Consider the following 20,043-nt stretch of genomic DNA (forward strand, 5'->3'; position numbering starts at 1 on the left):
TTTGGCCTCTATTGCTGGCCTCTAATCCCCTATTACTGTCAATAACCACCCCAAATGCATTTGCAAAATATACCTTTGGGTATAGCCATAGCCACTGCTGTAAAAACAGTATGTTTATGAATCTTTTTAACACATGCCATGCTGAATTTTAGGCCTTGATGCAGCCCTTTCTTCATATCCAAAAACGTCTATGCCCCCATTCTCTACCCTGCCGGGTAACACCCCCTAGATGATTCTGGCCGTTGCAGACTCTAGTGTGATGTCAATCGGCTACGAAAACCATAATCTAATATGATTCATTAAAACATCTTTTTGTAGTCGCTTCCCACATAAGCCATTTAGCTAGCTTTTTAACTGATGTTACTGGTCTTTGTATTTAACTAAATGTTGCTAGTCGTCATACTAGCCTCTGCTAACGCCATTGGATTTCAGTCTGCTCTTGCTAGCCTGTCTGGAAGGAATCCCAATTCTCTAACATACACACACATACACACAAATGCATCAATTCATTGTCACTTTTATTTTTTATCAGACATCTAGAATTCACTGAAAGTACTGGAGTCGAGGCACAAGCTCTGTGCCCAGGAGAAGAAATAAGCTGGTAGAATCTCCCGAAAATATAAGCAGCAGTACTGTGCAGTGGGACCCAGCTATAATGGCCCGCCAGCTGACTGAATTTATTTGGCTAATAACGGCAGTGACCTACGGTAATGTTACTGAATGCTAGCCAGCCACTAATTATCATGGCTTATCTCTGGCAAACCCAGCTCACCACTGTACTCGTCAATCCATACACGTCTCCACTTGCCATCCTGTTGGATCATAGAACGTAGTTCAGTGTATTGGACACATGCTTTTCAGATGCAGGCCAAAAAAAAAGGCCCACACCCAAAAGCGGCTTAAAGGAGTTTTTAGAATGACTAATACAAGTAGACAAGCAAGCAAGTTGGGCAGAAGTGAACATGGACACAGGTTCTAAGTGTTTCTGTTATAATATTTTCAAGGTGAAAATGCTGTATAGTATGCCTTTAATGCTTGACATGCATTATTTTGTCTGAATCTTCTGTAAGTCACACATTATAACTTATTCTTTCCAAACGGATTCATTCTGGCCCTGGTCTTGGTGGTGATCATTGTCTTCTAGTCTACGGGATCTTTCGAATCACTTATTTTTCTCATTTTCCTTTGCCTGACCAGGAAATCACTTGAGCTTCACCATCTTTAAGGACATTCCAATCTGTTAACTGTTTTGTCTAGGAGATCGAAATAGAAGCTTGAACGCTCCCAAGCCTTCCTTTGAGGAAGGAAACATGAACGCATCCTTTGCGGAAGTATTTTTTAGGAAAGTGACGTATAAATGATCAAGCTGTGGATCCACCTCTCCCTATCTGTCACACATCTGCCATGTCTGTAACTGTTGTGGCTTCAAAACTTGTGTTTGAAGGATGTGCTTGACATTCCATTTGCTGTGGAATTAAGTCTAAATAAGTATGATTATTCCCTGTGGAATCAGCCTACTGTAAGCCCAATTGTGTGCCGGTGATACTGCATTGGATCAACACAAGTACTTTTAGGTCTGGATTTGTGTTGGAAATCCTATTAAAGTAATATTCCTCAGATGAAGATGTTCCAAACAGTTTTCTGGAGTTGCAGTTCTAATTGTTTTCTGTAAAAATGTGCCTGTAGTACTTGAAGATTGTACCAGACATTGATCAAAAAGAAAAAAATCTCAAGCTTTTGTGAATCAATCCCTCTACTCCATTTGTTTTCCCAATTTTGAGAAGTGACTAAAGAAAAAAAGTGTTATTTCTGTTTTCAGCAATTCCTGTGCTTGTTGAAGGCATTGCATTCATGTGGGAGATTTCCCACATTCGTGTAATGGCTATGTCTGTCTGCTTCGTATCGTGGATATTACTTATCTGATGTCTCCTCAAAGAGCAGTTTATGTTGTTTGACTATTGAGCTGACCATTGACATATGATCTCTTGGGATGCTCCACAGTAGCACTGTCGAGAAGGGTCCCGGGCTACTCTATCAAGAGCCGACCAATACCACAGGGCTGAATGAAGTTCCAAGGCTTTTTCTCTACTGTGTGTGACAACGAACACTACGATGTGAAACGGGCCCAAAATGGGGAAAGAGCTGCATGCTGTCCAAGCCCACTACCTCCATGTTATGCTACTTTTCCCTGCTCAGTTTAACTGTCCCTCTATTTTATTATTTATTCTCACACTTCACCAAGCAGCCAAAACTATTTCCTGCTGAGAGACGGTGCTCACTTGCGCCACTGTGTTTGACTCCAGCTTAGGCCATTCAGAGACCCGTTTTCAATGTAAACTCAATAGGGAAATTGCAGTCAAAATATGACGTACATTTTTCCCACAAGAAAATGTATTTGCAAACTGTTTTTATTTATTTTTATTTAAGTTATTGTGCTATGGGGACAATACAGCAATACTTTGTGGATGATTCAGGGACAGATTACATCACTCTCTTACTTGCTTAGTGGAGGAGCCGTACTCTGCTTCCCTATTGCTTAGTCTCTGACTCCAAATTGTACAACATGGCGGCGCTTGTAATCTTGAGTTCTGAGGTTTCAAAATGCTTTTCACAAGCCAATGGATAGTCAGTGGGTGAAGATACAGGCACTTGGTCCATATGTTTCCTACAGTCTATGGTCTTGACTTGCACCCCGCTGCTGAGGTCCCAGTGTGAGAAGAACCCTACCTCTAATTGTGTCAATAGCAGTGAGACGCTGCGGAGAGGATCTTTAGTGGGTAGATTTGCACAGCAGCGAGACAGCCAGACCAGGGGGGATTGTTAAGCCGTGCATCGTCAGGGCTCTGTGAGATTGTCAGGATAAATGTGTCACATTCTCTCCACACAACAGCTTTTGGTATTTCAGCCCGGCTCCAGTCCTCTCCCTTTGAAATAACTGGCTTTAACCGGTCTGTGATCGATGGCATCCACATATTGCATTTTTCCCCCCTCTGCCAGCGCCAACCCCCCCACTGTTTAAATCAACACATCCCCACATTAAATCAGACTCTTTTCTGTCTCAAAGGGCCCAATCAGCTATGTGCTGGCTGTAGGAAAATAATAGGAGAACTTGGGAGGGAGGATTGTGTGATTTTGAGAGAAAAATGGCAAATCCTGAGCATTGACATAAGTTGCCCTTAAAATGGCGGTCATTTTGTCGTGAGCTTGATCCGACTTCACCTTCAAAGGCAGTAGCTGCGGGAACCTGCAGATGCCTCCATCATAAAGATGGAGCCAACCCAGTAGTGTAATGAGCCATCACCTCCTTTATTACCAAGTCTGTGCTGCCCTGGATGGGAATGGGGGAGCACTGGTGCATGTGCTTGTGGGGGAAGGGTGGCTTCATATCTGAAGGGGTTCTTCATATCGCTGCATCTGATGCTCAGTATAGTGTGTCTCCTGTTTATCCCAGAGTCTGCTGTCTTCCTCTTTCATACAGTTGCCTAGACAAAGGAGACAGCCACTTGGCACAGGAGGTCTGTTGCATTTCTCTTCTCAATGTGGAGAGTTTAGAGAGTACGGCAATGTGCATGAGAGCACGGTACTTGTGGTGAAAAGTTTCCGGGTCCTTTGTGTTTGGTTGACTCAGTGCACCCAAAATATAGCTGCATGAATGAGTACGAGCAGTCCACTGGTTTGCAGCAGTTATTCGTTTATAGCATGAATCAAGCTCTTCTTGCCTACGCAAGTCAGAAGCTGTTCAACAGAACTTTACATTATGAGGCCATCAACTTGCTAAAAGTGATAACGATCAGGCATATCTTTGAAGACAAGGACTGATAAAATGAATAGCAATATTTTTCAACTGCTATGTAATTTGGCAGGTCTTTTTTACAGATAGGGCTCTAAATGTACTCATTGCTGGCACTGTAATGGAATTATTGTCTGATGATTGTCAGAGTGGTTTCTCCTGTCTGAATCCAGTATTATCAGGGATATGTTTTCTGTCTTACCCCAGAAAAAGGAACATTATATAGACTTCCAAGGAACATAGCTGCATACATTGTACATACGTAGTGTTGTACCGACAGGATCTGGTAATGTTCAATTTTTGCACTCACTGACAACCATTGTAAATGGGAGTACAGATTTCCCAAGCTTGCTGGTTGATTGGTTGGTTTTTGAGGCAGGCATTATATCCACTAATATGAAGTCTGATGGGATGCTCTCAGTCTTTTGAGAAAAGCGAGAGTTATTATTTATTTGTTCAGTATAAAAGGCCCACCCTTTATTGTTGATGCAACTAGCTAGAAATGCTAAAATGTCAATTTTAGGGGAACTTCACCCTGAAATAATGGTAATCATATCTGTTCCCTGGAAATATACCAAAGCACTCACTGAGCACTTTATTATTATTATTATTATTATACTAATACTGGGTAGGGCCTGTGGTTGAAATCGCTGAGATACATTTTTTTCCAGATTCTGATGGTTGATGTGAACATTAACTGAAGCTCCTGACCTGTATCTGCATTATTTTATCCATTGCACTGCTGCCACATGATTGGCTGATTCGATAATCGCATGAATAAGTAGGGGTGCACAGGTGCTCAATGAGTGTGTCTCCTATCCTTATATAATATTCCCCAGTGACATGGTCTGCTCGAATATTTGATTCTAGATGCAAGAAGATTACAACGTCTGAATTTTTCTTCTTCTTCTTTTTTTATTTTTACCTTTTAACAGGTGAAGGAATCAGTAAAATGTAACATGAGATTTGGGTGAAAGTCCCCTTTAATCACTTTAATCAGTGTGGGAACATGTTTGGGAACATGGGGAAAGAGCCAGAGTTCACTGAGTTTGTTTGTCTTCGACAGACCTGATCCACTGCACCAACGAGATGAACGTGAGCATTCCTCAGCTGGCGGACACGCTGTTCGAGAGAACTGCCAACAACAGCTGGGTGGTGGTCTTCAAAGCACTCATCACCACTCATCACCTCATGATGTATGGCAACGAGGTGAGCACTCGTTTTATACACAACACTTATTTATACACAAACTTTATGAAGCCGGTTTGGCTGAGAACTTATTCTTACACTATGTTGCTGGAGCCAGACATATCGAAGCAATAATTAAAAGCATATTATTGCTCTGAAGGCGCATTTATAAATTACATTTTGGATTGTTAAGAATTGTATTCATCTTTTTTGTGTGACTCATCTGGCATGATTACTAGGTAGAGGTAATTCCATGTTAATTGAACACACTTTTGAAGCACATCGTCACATATATTAATGTGATTTTAGCATACTGATTTGGCCTTTGAAGAAACCCTTGCAACCGAAATTACACTTGTCTCGGATTGTTTGTCTGGGAGGTATGGGCTAACAAAGTTTGCAGTCATTTTCGTGAATCCATGACTTTGACTTGCCCCATCTCCATTACTGCAGATCGTGGAGAAACGGTCCTTGTATCATTGTATCGGTCTTCAGCAGCTCTATTCTTTATTACATTCACCCTAAAATTAAAAGTAACAGAGCGTTTAGAGTGAGTTTATTTCCATACAGTCCTCTTTAACAGCGAAAATAATAAAACTAGCAGTTCTATTTGTATAAACTATTTTTCAATACCATTGTTTTAGCAACAACGATTCCTTATTTTAGAAGATGTACCGTGACAAAACAAGCATGGGGGACCTCAACTTCTATGCATTTTAGAACTTCACAGACGACATGAATCAGGCTAAAATCGGTATTCTTATCACAGTATTACTTTCTCTTCTTCTGTCTCTGAACCATAGTTGGGAGAGACAGGGGAACTGAACCAATATAAAGTGATAAAATAACCATTTCTCTACAACTTCCGGTAATGGAGATGGGGCAAGTCAAAGTCATGGATTAATGAAAATTAGTGCAAACATTGTTAGCCCATATCTCCCAGATTAACAAACCGAGACTAATGGGATTTCTGTTCCAGGTTTTTAAAGGCAGAATCAGCATGCCAAAAGTGTTGAGCTGACATGGAATTACCCGTAGGCAGTAGTTGCCTGCTTGAACGGTCATGCACAATGAGATGGGGAAAACACTGCAGACTGATACTCTTTCTCCTTAGCAATGCTATGGCCATTATCCATGGCTCACGGCCAGCAGTGGCACAGTCCGGATTCTACAGCAGAGCCCTGTCTGCACTAAACCCCAGTGTCATAGCAGGATAGAGATAACCACCCATCTATATGCCTGCAGGATTAATAACTGACATCACCAGCCAAGCCTACCAGGCACATTGCCTGTAGTAACCTTGACATTAGGTTGCACTTACTGCAAATTAATAACGGTATGCTAGCAGAAAGGTCAATCTGATGATTTGATCTCTCTCCTCATTTACATTTGTTTAGTCCTGTTTGCTCATTGGAACTTGTAACATCTGTCAACTGAGCCTAATGACCATAGGCAATTATTTTACCCAATTTCTTTGAATAACATTAGCTTATCTGTTTCACAGGGGTGTTGTGAGTAAAACTGCAATGTGCTGTGCCTAATCCCTTTTATAAATGGGATGCAAGGTTCTGTTATGGAGATGAAAGGCTAATTTCATTGTCCATGTGTTGGAAAAGCTCAAGATTTGTACTTTTCCCAAGGTGTTGTGACCCAGCTGCAGGGCCATGCACCTCTTAGACTTCAGTGTTCCGTTCGGCTGACGTGGCCACGCATGAATGCGTCTACGACCACTTCATGACATTTTAGGACAGCTATATGACATTCTCCCACCGTTCGTACCACAGCTCCGCTTCCTACGTTCAGGATTGAATATGGTGTCAATCGGCCACGTTGTGGCACAATGACAGCCACATAAACGCACACATTTTGGAAGTATATATGTGTGTAGCTCCTCCCCCATATGATGTAGTGTCACACAATTTGGTACATATGAGCAACTCCTCAAAGTGAACAAATATGCATGGATCCATGGCGTCCACCATATTGGAAGCCCAGGCACACAAAGGCTCAAATGTTGTATTTCTGGCCAAATCAAAACACATGGTGGTGCTATAGAGCTAAAATAAAATCAACGTGGAATGACATAAATTCCCTGGTGGTTGTGCAGTGGATAACACTGTCGCCTCTCAGCAAGAAGGTCCTGGCTTTGAATCCTGACTGGGGTCTTTCTGTGTGGTACTTGGATGTTCTCCCCGTGCCTGTGTGGGTTTCTTTCATCTCAGTCTTTGTGCTTGCCATATGTTGCAATGTTTTTATTGTTGTTGTTGATACTTCTGCAGTACAGTTGGCTAAGTTCTCTGTTCAGTCTGCAGGCGGATAAGGAGCTGATGTAGAAAGTGCTGATCATTATGTAGTGTGTGTGTGAGTGAGAGACATTTGGAGTGAGGTGAGAAATTAGATTATTTTCCTTCTGAGTCATTGTACTGTCCCAGATCAATTTGAGAATGGGCAGAATGACGCCGCTGGAGTGGAGTTGCGTCAGAGACCGCACGCAAGAAATGAACAGGGCCGAGGACACAATGACAATGAGGGACGTGGGAGCGGGAGAGGGAGAGGGAGAGGGAGGGAGGGGGAGGGGAAATTTAAACGCAGGACTGCTTGGAGGATTACGGCAGATCCAGGGTGTTTAGGGTATTCCCAGAAACCCTTCAGGAGAAGAAGATTTGTGTTCAGTAGCCCGTCATGTGAGGCCAGAACTGGGCAGACAGCTGTAAGGAGAGAGACCTCCAGATGCCCGCCCATAGGAAAATGATCAAGGCATGATGAACAGAGAGCAGTCAAGTGATGCTCCATATTACATAAAGTCTATTGGAGGGATGGCATTTTTACATGTTATTTAGCTGATGCTTTTATCCAAAGCGACGTACAGTTGATTCGACTAAGCAGTGCATTTGAGCACTGTTTGACCCTTTCAATGGCTCGCCCTCACCACAGAAGTGGCGCAGCTCCTTTTCGCATGTCCTGCATGAAGGATTTGAGATTCCAGCAGAAGTTTAACATGTGGCCTGTCGTCTCCTGGCCCAAGTTGCCCTCTTTGACCTCCTGAGGACCATTATACTGTTTTTGAAGGATGTCTTGAAGATTGAAAATACCACTCAGGATAGCTCGTGACCATACTTACCTGCCTTCTCCTTGGGAGGTAAAAAAATAAATAAAAGGTGCACATTACAGTATAGGAAGCAGTTTCTCAAGCGCTTTGACCCCTGTCTCCTTCGCCAGAGGCAAACCATTACAAGAATGCTCCCAATTCGCTGAGCACATTTTGCTCTGCTAAGGGACCTGTCACAAAGTACTAAAAACATTGCTGTCCTTTCCCCTTCCCTTGTGGTGACTGAGGAAAGTGGAGCTTTTGCAGTTAGAAAATGAAAGTGTCTGAACCCAAGCCTGTCCCCTTAAGCTTGTTGCAGAGCTACAGTGGTTAGCATAAATCCTCTCCATTTCCAGCTGTGGACTCCATGTTGGGCTGGCGGGAGTTCCACCCCATTGCCAAATGGCACACTTCAGCAGGTGGTGGAGTGTTATGGTTCCTGTTGGCCCATGACTGATACCGTTCCTGGCCCCAATTCCCCCCTGGTGGCCCAACCCACAGTAGTGGAGCGGAGAGGCGACACTTTTCTGTTCCTGCAGTTGGGAATATTTGACGGAAGCTAGAATGTGATGTTAAATGCAGATACTGTTTGTGTAGCATGCCCCCCCTTACTTTTGCTGCCATGTTGATTCAACAATGCGTGTGGTCTCAGCTTTCCATTTTATCCACCCTAAACTGTGTCATCCTGATCACCAGTCCGAAAGATTCATCAGTTTCCCCCCCTTTTTTCCCCCTTTCTTCCTCGGCTCTTGCCTCACAGCGGTTTATCCAGTACCTGGCCTCCAGAAACACACTTTTTAACCTCAACAACTTCTTGGACAAAGGCGCATTGCAAGGTAGGCTAAAGTGTCTTTAATATGCCAGTGTACTGAAGAACTAGCACTAGCCTAGCATTATGCAGTGAATATGTGTAAAGCCAGATTTACATAAGGTTCAAGAAAAGATGTGTTGTCTCTTCCAGGATATGACATGTCAACCTTCATCAGGCGTTACAGCCGATATCTGAACGAAAAGGCGCTTTCCTACAGGCTGGTGGCGGTTGACTTTACCAAGATGAAGAGAGGGTAACCGTCACTTATTCTCAGTTTTCTCAGGTTTCTGTACAGAAAGACCTGCAAGCTTTGTTCTGATCAGCATTGCATCAAAGTGTATTTGAGCCTGATCCCCTCCTTTTGGATCTTGTGGAGAATGTTCCAGAATGTATAGACTTTCTAAAAGCTGCTTATGTCTGTCAGGATTGATGGAGTGATGCGCACTATGAACACGGAGAAGCTGATCAAGACCCTCCCCATCATCCAGAACCAGTTGGACGCCTTGCTGGACTTTGAGGTACCAAGCGTTGAAGTCAGAGATTTATGGATGGGAGTGTTTCAAGCCTGAGAGAGTTTGCAAATTTCAGGGGAACAGATGCCCGCATTTTTTTTTGTGTTTTAGTGTTTCTCTAAAACTCTCAAAAATGCTGATTGCAGGAAGTATATCTTTCACATTGTCAAAAGAGCAAGAACAGTTATGCAATATAAATTGATTTTATTGTTATTACTTTATTGATTAGTTTTTTCTTTTGAAGACGGATTGAAAGTAGAAGAAAATCTGAATTTTTGACCAAAGCTGCTGCAATACTGTGGTAAAATAAATCCTTGAAGGAAGAATGGTAGAAAGTTTTATTTTTTTCCTTCTTCAAAATACTTTTCTTAACTGCTTTAGTAGTCCTCGCAAAGCGGCCATTTTTCCTCCGCACAAAAACATTTCTGTTCTTTCAGCCTCAGCCAGCAGATAGACTATCGGCTCTTCTGCTTTAAGAAGGCCTGGGTTCAGCCAACTTGTGTCCTTAACTTTGGATGTACAAATGAATGCAACTGCGATACTGTTACACATTTCTACACAAGTGTGGTTTGGCAAATTATTTTGGTATGAAAATCAAGTAACTGACAGAAGGAAGAAACTGAGAATAAAGACGAATAAATATTAAATAAAAATATATTTAAAAAAATATTACATATTACATTTGAGTGAACCCTTTGATAATAATTTGACTGTGTTATACTGGAAGCCCGGTCACAGATTGTCTGTCTCGTCTTGTAAGAATCCATTATCTGTGGTGCCAAATTTCTGAACTAAACTTTTCCCAGGCCAACCCCAATGAGCTGACCAACGGGGTCATCAATGCTGCCTTCATGCTTCTGTTCAAAGACTCCATCCGCCTCTTTGCGGCCTACAATGAGGGCGTCATCAACCTCTTGGGTAAGGAGCCTAGTTGGACAGCCTTACACCTTTCATTGTGCTTGACAGCTCCTGGCCCATGCAGTGCAATTAATGTTTAATTATTACACATTAAGACATTCTAAAAAGCTTGGTATGAAGTGTATTTGCAAAACTGAAGACTGAGGAATCTTAGCGGTTTCAATGGAACACGATGGCTTAAAATATGATAAAAACGGGCATATAAGTTTTTGATTCCAATGCATTAAAAAAAGATGTATCTTTTTGTATATGAAACTCTGCTGGTGATAGAGGATGGTTACATTACTTTCTCATGACTTTTAAATCTAAATGCCAACAGAAGGCCTAAAGTAAATGAGGCTCAGGGTCAATGTATAATAAGCATGTATAGGTTTTATTCACATATTATGTGTGGTGGCTGAGCACATAATGATGCCTATCTGAGCTGTATATTACAAATGAGTTGAGTGCTTTCAGATTCAGACATGTATTTTAGACTGTCATTATCCGAACACTGGCTTCTTGGAAATGGAAGGTATTCTTATGTTGCTGAATGTAATTATGGTACTCTTCTATCTGAAGGAGCTTTCAGGTAATTGCACATTGGAAATGTGTATTGAACATATTTGCTTTCATTGCATTCTTAATGGCTATATCTCTTTCCCTTTTCACCTTCAAGAGAAATATTTTGATATGAAGAAGAGCCAATGCAAAGATGCTCTGGACATCTATAAGAAGTTTCTCTACAGGATGACAAAGCTGTCCGAGTTTCTCAAAGTTGCTGAGGTAATTTGACATTCCTTTTTTCGGTTCAGGTGGAAGGATGGATAACATCTTAAAGGACGGATAAATTGTTACAGTAAAGCGTGAGAACGGGCTGGTGCAGCACTATCTTTTTAGGCCCCCCCCCCCTTTTTTTTCTTTCTTCTTTTTTGGGGGGTTTATTTAAGCCCACATTTTTGCCCCTAAAACCAACATCCTCAATAGCGGCAGCTGCAATTGGTTCTGTAACCACACAGCTTAGAGTAGGTCACATATCCACCTTTTCTCAAATTCTCCATGAGCTGCCTCTCCTACGCCTTGAACAAACCTGGTCCATAGCCCATATTTTATCTCCGTTCACCTCGTCGAGATTGAGATGGGGTATATGAAAGGGTATATCCCTCGGGGCACAATGCGTCTGTCCCTGTCATGCTTGTTCTTATTAATAGGAAGACAACGGACATTTTCCTTTTCTTATCTTAAAGGTACAATACCTAATTTCCGACTTCTAACAGTCAAGAGAGGAATTGCAGCAACAAACATGCTCAAACCACAACACTGTTTATCCCACCCAGTCTCTGTGAATGCACTGACGTTGAAATGCCATTGGCTGTTAGAGCCAATTTTCAACCAATGAGCTTGAGTTATTGTACAGCTATACAATGTTTTGCTACAGAGTGCCGGCCTGTCAACTGCATATTTTGAAACCCGAATTTAAGGACTATAAACAAAGGCGAGTCAGCATGTCAGTAAACCTTTTTCAATGACAGGAATGGATTTAGACTGGTCTTGTAACAATGTTTTAACATAAAAATCTTACCTATTGTACCTTTAACTTTCTCTTACCTTTTTTTTTATGATGGGCTTGTACAAGTGTGCCACGTCAGATTCAACAAAGTCCTGTAACTGATCCCACCCGTTTGTAAATGAGTGCGCATTCGTGAAAATGATGGATTATCACAATTGACACCCCAAAAATACAATACTGTATAAAGGCTCGGCGTCTCTGGAAGAGTCATTCATAAAAATGCCATTTAAGAGTAAGGAAAATAACTTTACGAGTTTGGAGATTAAAGGAATAACATGGTGGTTGAATGTGACACTTGCCAGTTGTCTTTAGGCAACAATAAATCAAATGTGGATAATTTTTTCATTATTTAGTCATTTAAAATGTATTTTAAAACTATTTTTCTAAGCCTAAATTCCCCACTATAAAGGTGAGAACTGTCAATTAGCTATGATTGACAGACTATGCTACCACTTTCCACACATTGTTGTTTGTTACCATAGCTACCTCCTATGATATGCACTCATCTTCTGAGACTGAATTTCATGAGCTAGCTGACTTATTATCAACAATATATATCTAAGGTAAGGATGCTAACTTATGCAATAATAATTTTTGCTAACTAGCTAGCCAAGTTAAGATAAAAGCACAACTATAACATCCTTATGAAAGAAAACTAGCTAGCTAACATTATCGATAACGTCACCTTATGAAAGCAAACTAATTAGCTAGCTAGCTAATGTTAGTTAGCTAACTAAATGAATATAACCAGAAATAGTCTAATAGACCTTAAAAGGCACTAAGGCATTAAGTGAATATTTGAAATTATGGGTCACTGGTTATAGGGGATGGATAAGGGGAGTGGTTATCCTCATGTGACACTATGAGGAGAACATTCTCAACAAGTTGAAAATAGGATGATACATTTTAAACTCTTACTTTTACGAAAGTAGAACGAGCATATTTAATACCTTCATTGTGTTTCTTCAATGCCCTCTTGTGTGAATTGCATATAAAAACCTAGAAAGTGTGACCAACCACCATGTTACTCCTTTAAAGTCCTGCTCGATAAATGAAAGCCTATTATTTTTAGTGCCAACAGTGGAATTAAGGGAAATGCAAAACTGGAACTGGAAAAAAAATGACTAATGCTGTTAATCTAGTGTCACCTGAGGCTCGTGATTGCAACGGGAGGGGGGTCAAGGGGGAATCTCCGTCACGGTCACGGACGACAGAATCAGTGCCATCATAAGAGACACTGCACTGATCCGTGTCTGACACTGATTATACACGCGATCTTGCCTCCTCTCTGGATTGGCGATAGGTGCCATAAGCGAGAGAGTTAAAGCATAACCTCGATCACGTAGGAAATTGTGAATTTCTGTTCACTGAAAATGTTTTGCATGGCTACAATGAATAGTTCACAAGTCACTTACCAATAAGCCATTCTCCCTGTATGACTTCAAGTCATTTCAAGACAGTTGTGAGTATAGAGTATTCTGCATATGACATCAGCCTTGAAATTCCTTGTAAGTCTTGGAAAGTCTTTGAAGCACTCAAATATTATGCTGTCCTTGAATCATGGGAAATTTCCCAAATACAAAAAAAAAAAAGATTTTTTTCTCACACGCGCCATTTGACCTTGCATTCAATCATACATTTATCCTTGAAAGTCATGGAAAATCCAGAATCCTGGGACATGCATTGCTGTCCCCATGCATAATAGTCCTTGGTTGCTGGGAAACAGGAGTACCAGTGTTGTTGAGCGCAGCGGGTCCTTTCCTTAAGCTTGTTCTCATATTGACTGTTAGGTGCCCGACAACCTCCCATTACATGCAATGGAAAATGCTCCCATCCCACTGTACTGGAACCCCTTGCTAGTTGTGTGAGGTTACGGTAGACAGGGTTGGGACCAATTACCCTTTTCAATTCAGTGAACTTACAAAATTAATTCGATTTCAACTGAAAAATGTAAAATGTTTCATGAGAATTTATTTTTTGCATATTGGCTGAACTGATCCCCCCTGAACTGATCCAACTGTTTCTATGGCTGTGTTGTCTTGGTCATAGGGTGACAGCGGACATATAGCCAATATTTTCTGTTGGCTAGCTTTAAAATAGTTAGACTGGTTTTGCTGCCGAACATATTTTGAAATATTGTTCTTTACACGAATCAACAGTATTAGACAGGGAAACCATCCCCTGACTGGCTGTGTGTGGGTGTGGTTGGCAGGGCTTTCATGTCTGTAAGTATACTGCTGTAAACTGACTGAGTGGGCACAGTCGTCTTAATCTTTTTGTCCTTTTTATTTGTTTATTTAATATTAATATTTTTGATAGTGGGCTGACCTAGCTTGATTTTGTTATCTCCCGGGAACAAGGACCACTCCTCCCATGCCATATTCATATCGTCAGAATGCTCAAAACGTCTGACAGCTGCAACCCCCACCTCTCCAAAATTAAAGACAATCGAGCACACTCGCTGCCGTGCTCTCTCTCTCCGTCTCTCCGCCCCTCTCTCGCTCTCTCTTTCTCTCTCAGTGAAGAGATGACGAATCTATACATAATATTGTTTATACCCTGGTTTTTTGTATGTTCATTTGGACGCTGTTGTTTGTACCAGCTTGCTTCCTTTGTTGGGCAGCGGGATCAATCCAAAGATGAGTTAGCTTTTAGGGTTCATACATTCAAAAAATGTCTATCATCGTGTGTCTTGTGCCCCCCCCCCCAAGTCACCATTATTTCCATGTTTATTTTTGGATGTTTCTCAAGCCACAGTCACATCTCACATCTGTCTGTGCCCGGCCCATAGTTCTGCAACAGTCCAAGGCATTTCTGTGTGCAAAACCTCATTCCAGATGTGTGTGTCTGTGTGTCTGTCTGTGTGTCTGTCTGTGTGTCTGTGTGTGTGTCTGTGTGTGTGAGCATGCAAAGACCCTTTTTTTCTGTTGTTTCGTTTACAGTCACTGCATGGAGTAATGGATCCTTTTGTTATATTCTTTTCTCCCCCACTTCCCCCCTTCCTTTATTCTGTTGTTTTTTTGTTTTTTTCTTCGTTTTTCCCTTTTTTGTGACACAGCAAGTTGGGATTGATCAGGGTGACATCCCAGATCTAACGCAGGTCAGTGTACATTTCATCTCAATTTCTCCATGTTGATCCATTCAAAACGCTGCCATTCCCTATTCACCCTACAGATTTCTTCCTCTCCCCCCCCCCCCCCCCTTTCTTACACACACTTTCCTCTGGTTCTTTCTCTGTTTGCTACAGGTCAGGGCCTCCCCCCTCCAGACTGCAGCATTGTGTCTCATGAGATGCGATTTGTAGTCCTTTCCAAAAAACAAACAACATTTGTTCCGCAATATAAGATTAATGTTTAAAAGCAATTTAGGCGTGTGCAAATATTTGGTAGTCTACGACAGGGAAAATACATGTAGCTGTATTGAAAGATGCAGTTCTGTTGACATCAACTGTAGACTTTTGGGGTAATTTTATTTATCCAACTAAACTGCAATCACACCTTGTGTAAGATTTCTTGAGGATGTGTCTTCCTGACGCTTTGCACATGCACAATGGGCCTCATTTATCAATATTTTTGGAAATCCCTGTATAAATGTATATGTGATTGGAAGCAAACTAACAAATTCCGCCAAATTTATTAAACGCATAGACACAGCTTTTTTTCATATTCACGAATGTGTATGCTGATAAATATCAATCAATTGTTAAGAAAAAGCGTGTGCACAGGAATATGATTAGCATAAATTGACACCCCTAAAATACTTTATATGCAGCACAGAATTCAATTTCAGACAATTTAAAGAGATGGCTGAGAACTTTGCTTTAAAATCCATTGTACACATGATATGTATTTAGGAGTTAACAGCTGTTTGGCTTTATTATTCGCTGCTTCTTCAGTTCACAAATGGATGAGGAAAAACTGATGGTCCTGGTGGAGAAACATAAAGAGCTGTAGCTATGACCCACAGAACCGGCTGTATAAAGACATCATTGAAAACTATGCTATTTGCAGTGTCGTCATCGTCACTGTCAGATGTGTTTTATGGAATTTATATTCAACTTAATGATTCATGAATTACTATTACCCAGTTGTGTGTTTTATATGATACGAATAATTATATTCAATTGGCTTAGTAAAATAATAAAAAATTAAAATAGCTTTACAACCATAAAAAAGCTGACAGCACTTGCAAAGTCCATTCAGATTGTACTAAAAAACTGAAATCTTAAAACTTTGATGAATGTTTTTGTGTAAATGCATTTCCAAATGATTTATGGTGAATTCTGTTTGGCTCACGTTTGATAAATGAGAGCCATTGTGTGTATTTGTTTCCTGACAGATTAACTGTCCCAGGTAAATGTAACATTACAGGGTTGTGGAAATTTATTTATTTAAAGTTTCTTATCTCTCTGAAATTGACACAACCACACATGTACAGGCACACCACCTCGCACACAAAACAGAAACACATCTTAGTATCTTAGTATCGTATTCTACCAAAATCTTGTCTGCCAAGCTGTGGGTAGATCAGCACTTCTCTTTCTGAGCAGCATTTCTCCCTTCTGTTCTTTTGTTAGTTTATTATCTGTTTTTTTGGTTTTTTTTTTTTTTAAATAAAAAATGACTTTCTTACTCTATAGGTTAAAAGAAAGTTACGGCATTCCCTCAAAGGAAAATACAAACTTTTTGGAAATGTGATGTTTCGGCATCAGATCCGATGAAGTCTTGATTGGCTGAGACATCACACTTTTAAGACGTACCATGGGCTCGAATTATTGACACCCTTGATAAGATTAAGAAAAATGGCTGCATATACTGCAATTAACATCGCAAATAGTCTATATACAATACATTTACTGAAGTTTATAATTATTTTTAATGAAGTAATCTAATTTTTTCTGAATACCATATAGGTGTCAACAATTACTGTAAATAAAATCAAACAACTTGAAATTGTTAATTACAATTTTACTTAATTTAGTTAATCTCAGTCTAAAGGAACCATATTGTGTCATTCCATCACTTCCTGTTTCACTAGAGTATAAGAATGCGGTAGCAAGCATGCTAAATCCCCTTGTCATTCAAAAGCCTAAAACTGTCAGCTCAGGAGAGACTGATGGTAAGTGGCCATCACAAGTCTGGTAATGGGTTGCAACTTGCCCGGAAGAGGACGCAAGTGCAAATTGTCCCCATGGATGACAAGGAAGTCATTGATGTTAGAGACGTTTTACTAGTACTAGGGAATTTTGGCAGAAAATCTGGTCGTCTCTGCTAGGGATCTGCTGACTCCAACCAGGTACAACTTACAAATGATGTAACGTTAAGAAGGCTTTGGGAAACGCAGCCCTGTTCTTTATCCTTATTACAAATTATAGAAAAAGACTCTTGGCTGCCAGGAGTGTTTGCACAAAGTATTAAACCGCAAGGATTTTAACCAATTAAAAATCCATGTTTAGAACTCCTGTAATAGGCTGTACAAGCATGTTCTAATAGGCTAGATCACAGCCAAAACAATACAAGTCAGTATAAGCACATTAATTAGATATGTTACTGCAAAACAGGAGCATCTTTTCAGGAAAAAACTTGGCTTTGTTGCACAAAAGACAGCAATGTCTACAGCAGTGTATCACTGGTGATATTTCCAAATTTCGAAGGCTTGACACTGACAAAGGGTGATTGCATGAAAATGGCAACTCTAAACATCAATAACAAGGCATTCAGCAATAGGCTACACTACCTGAGGAAAGGCACGGAAAATCATAGGCTAACTGTCGGCGGAGTTGCCCACTATTACGTGCTAATACGGGGAAAAGCACAGTAATCATAATCAGTTTTAGAGGTTTAAACAATGTATCATTAATAAAGCACACACTGTTGGAAAATTCGGTTTATTTCAATAATGGTATTATTTTTCAGTTTACAGTATTGTGCCTATAATTCTGGAGCCCACTGTATTTTCTTGTGAGCGAGTGCCATGCCTTTCTTTTTATCTACACGCAGTATAATTTTGAAGATAGCACCTCAGTTCGGTTGCTTGAGCGCAGACGTTTTCCCATGTAGCATTTGTTTTTCCTGTGCTCATTAGATTTCTCAGTAGGAGGACATCTGTTATCTTTCCTCTTTCCCAGTACCTGAGAAATCTGTCCTTTCTGCTGTTTGGCCTCCAGAGTCTTTGTGGCAAAAGAATTACGTGTGACGTAAATTAGACATCCAACTGGGCATGCTTATCCTAATGCAAAAACAAGTCATGTAATTTTCGCCGAGGGGAAAATGGAAGAAAAGAGACCAGGAAGAAAATGGAAGCCAAACGCTAATCGTATGTAAACATATTGTGGATGTGCTTTTGTTGTGTAAGAAAGCATATACACAGGCCTGTGTACTGAGCGTAATAGCCCTTCCTATTATGTCAACAGTACAGGTGGGAGTGTCCCATTTGCTGGAAGCAGAGCAGCATAACTTGACTTCACATGCCTGTGTGTATGCTTGTATGAGAAGAGAAGTGTGCATGTTGGGCTCAAACCACTTTTCCTTTTTCTTTATACATTTTCCCTGGAAGCTTGATAAGCTAATGCAAAGGGCATGTGACCATGGTTATAGAGAGAGTAGTGCTTTGTTTGAGGCATGCATGCCTCACACCTTTCATATGCATGGGCTGTGACCTGTCTCACCTGGGCTCTGCTTCCCCCACAGGCCCCCAGCAGTCTGCTGGAAGCGCTGGAGCAGCACCTGGCTTCTCTGGAGGGGAAGAAAACCAAGGAGTTCTCTGCAGCCAGCAGGTAGAGTTGACTCCGAAGTGGTGCCACCTGCAAGACAGGGCCGATACAGTATTTCAGAAGCCCTGTCAGAATTGCCATTGCGCTGTACACTGGAGATTCCAATGCTCTGGATAGCAAGCTGGTGTCTGTGCTTGTAAGATGTGGAGTCAACCCTCTCATTTGGCGGTTTGAGAATTTTATGTACCTGGCAAAGCGCCTACGTGTGAGAACGGCCATTTTGAAGGTTGTGAACTACTCCCTGCTCTGTCGTGACTGTCAGTTGGGATTGGGTCCTGTGGGAAAACACTGGGCTCAGCTTGTGTGTGTGTGTGTGTGTGTGTGTGTGTGTCTGCCCCGCAGAGCCAGCACCCTGTCGAGCGCCGTGTCTTCCCTCACCAACACCGGCATGTCCTTCAGCCGCATGGACGAGAAGGAGAAGCACCTGGCCCTGGAGGAGGAGCAGAGCAGGCTGCAGTCCCTCAAGGTGGGAAGTGTGTGTAGACACACACACACACATACACATACACATGTGCGTGCACACACACCGACACAGACATACCTCACATGCACTCACATAGGTACATGCACCCAAAAGCAGGGTTTCATGGTGCATAAGGACACCCAAAAAACCCCACTTACTATTTGGCAAAAATGGAGAAACTGAAGGTGATAAAGCGTGTCTTATACCGTGCTGACTTTGCGCATACAGTGCTGGGAACAAAGTAAGAACAACCTTGACAGAAAAGTAGGTAGCAAGAGTTCTGGTGTCCCAATTCAGCACATCAAATTCTTATCTGAACAGTGTGCTCTGAGTCTCACTGGCCAGATATTGACCCTTCCCATCAATTGCGTTTGTAGTACAAACACACCCATCTGGTCATAGCTATCAAATGCCCTGAATAAGCTCAAGGAGAGACCTCTTCTACCTAAGACCATACAACCCGTCAACAAATGGTATGATTGAGGCATTGTTGAATTCAATATATTATGATGGTGTTGATTATTTGCTTCTCATCATCGGTTTATCTCTCTTTTTTAATACTCTTTTTTAACAAATTTTCACTTTTGTCTTGTTTTATGTTTTTCTGTATTGTTTTTGAGTTTATGCTCAGGTTCGTGTTCCTTTGGCACAATAAAGTTTTGGGTCTCGTTCGCTTGTTCATTCCTTCATTCATGAGTGATTTTACACTGTCGGAATTGAGGAATTATGTCCCCATAGTGTTGGTGCTGTATTCTGGTAAATTGGCCTCATAAACCATATGGACCAGTTCACACGCGTACACAGAGCAATGATCTGCTGGCAGTGATGCATATCCTCATCCCAGACCACACTCCCCCCAATGACACCACCCTCTAACTCATATCTGGCCCCCATGACGTTCCTGGTAAAGAAAACGCCCAGGCACACACGCACGCATGCACACACACACACA

At 41.3% G+C, this 20,043-nt stretch overlaps 1 protein-coding gene across 7 annotated transcripts in view; it reads left to right on the forward strand.

Moving 5' to 3' along the window:
• The window catches only part of LOC133132361 (phosphatidylinositol-binding clathrin assembly protein-like), a 48,588-nt gene that overhangs the window by 11,080 nt on the left and 17,465 nt on the right, over nt 1-20,043 (forward strand). For 6 of the 7 annotated variants that reach the window (XM_061247746.1, XM_061247749.1, XM_061247750.1 and 3 more), the window contains exons 2-10: nt 4,857-4,999; nt 8,827-8,902; nt 9,028-9,130; nt 9,302-9,395; nt 10,196-10,307; nt 10,966-11,072; nt 14,915-14,956; nt 18,546-18,631; nt 18,971-19,094. In XM_061247746.1, the coding sequence (XP_061103730.1) occupies nt 4,857-4,999; nt 8,827-8,902; nt 9,028-9,130; nt 9,302-9,395; nt 10,196-10,307; nt 10,966-11,072; nt 14,915-14,956; nt 18,546-18,631; nt 18,971-19,094 (887 nt within the window). The remainder of the gene's footprint in view (nt 1-4,856; nt 5,000-8,826; nt 8,903-9,027; nt 9,131-9,301; nt 9,396-10,195; nt 10,308-10,965; nt 11,073-14,914; nt 14,957-18,545; nt 18,632-18,970; nt 19,095-20,043) is intronic. The other variant, XM_061247751.1, reaches the window with a different exon arrangement.

The sequence above is a fragment of the Conger conger genome, chromosome 7, assembly GCF_963514075.1.
Source record: "Conger conger chromosome 7, fConCon1.1, whole genome shotgun sequence".
Lineage (NCBI taxonomy): Eukaryota > Metazoa > Chordata > Actinopteri > Anguilliformes > Congridae > Conger > Conger conger.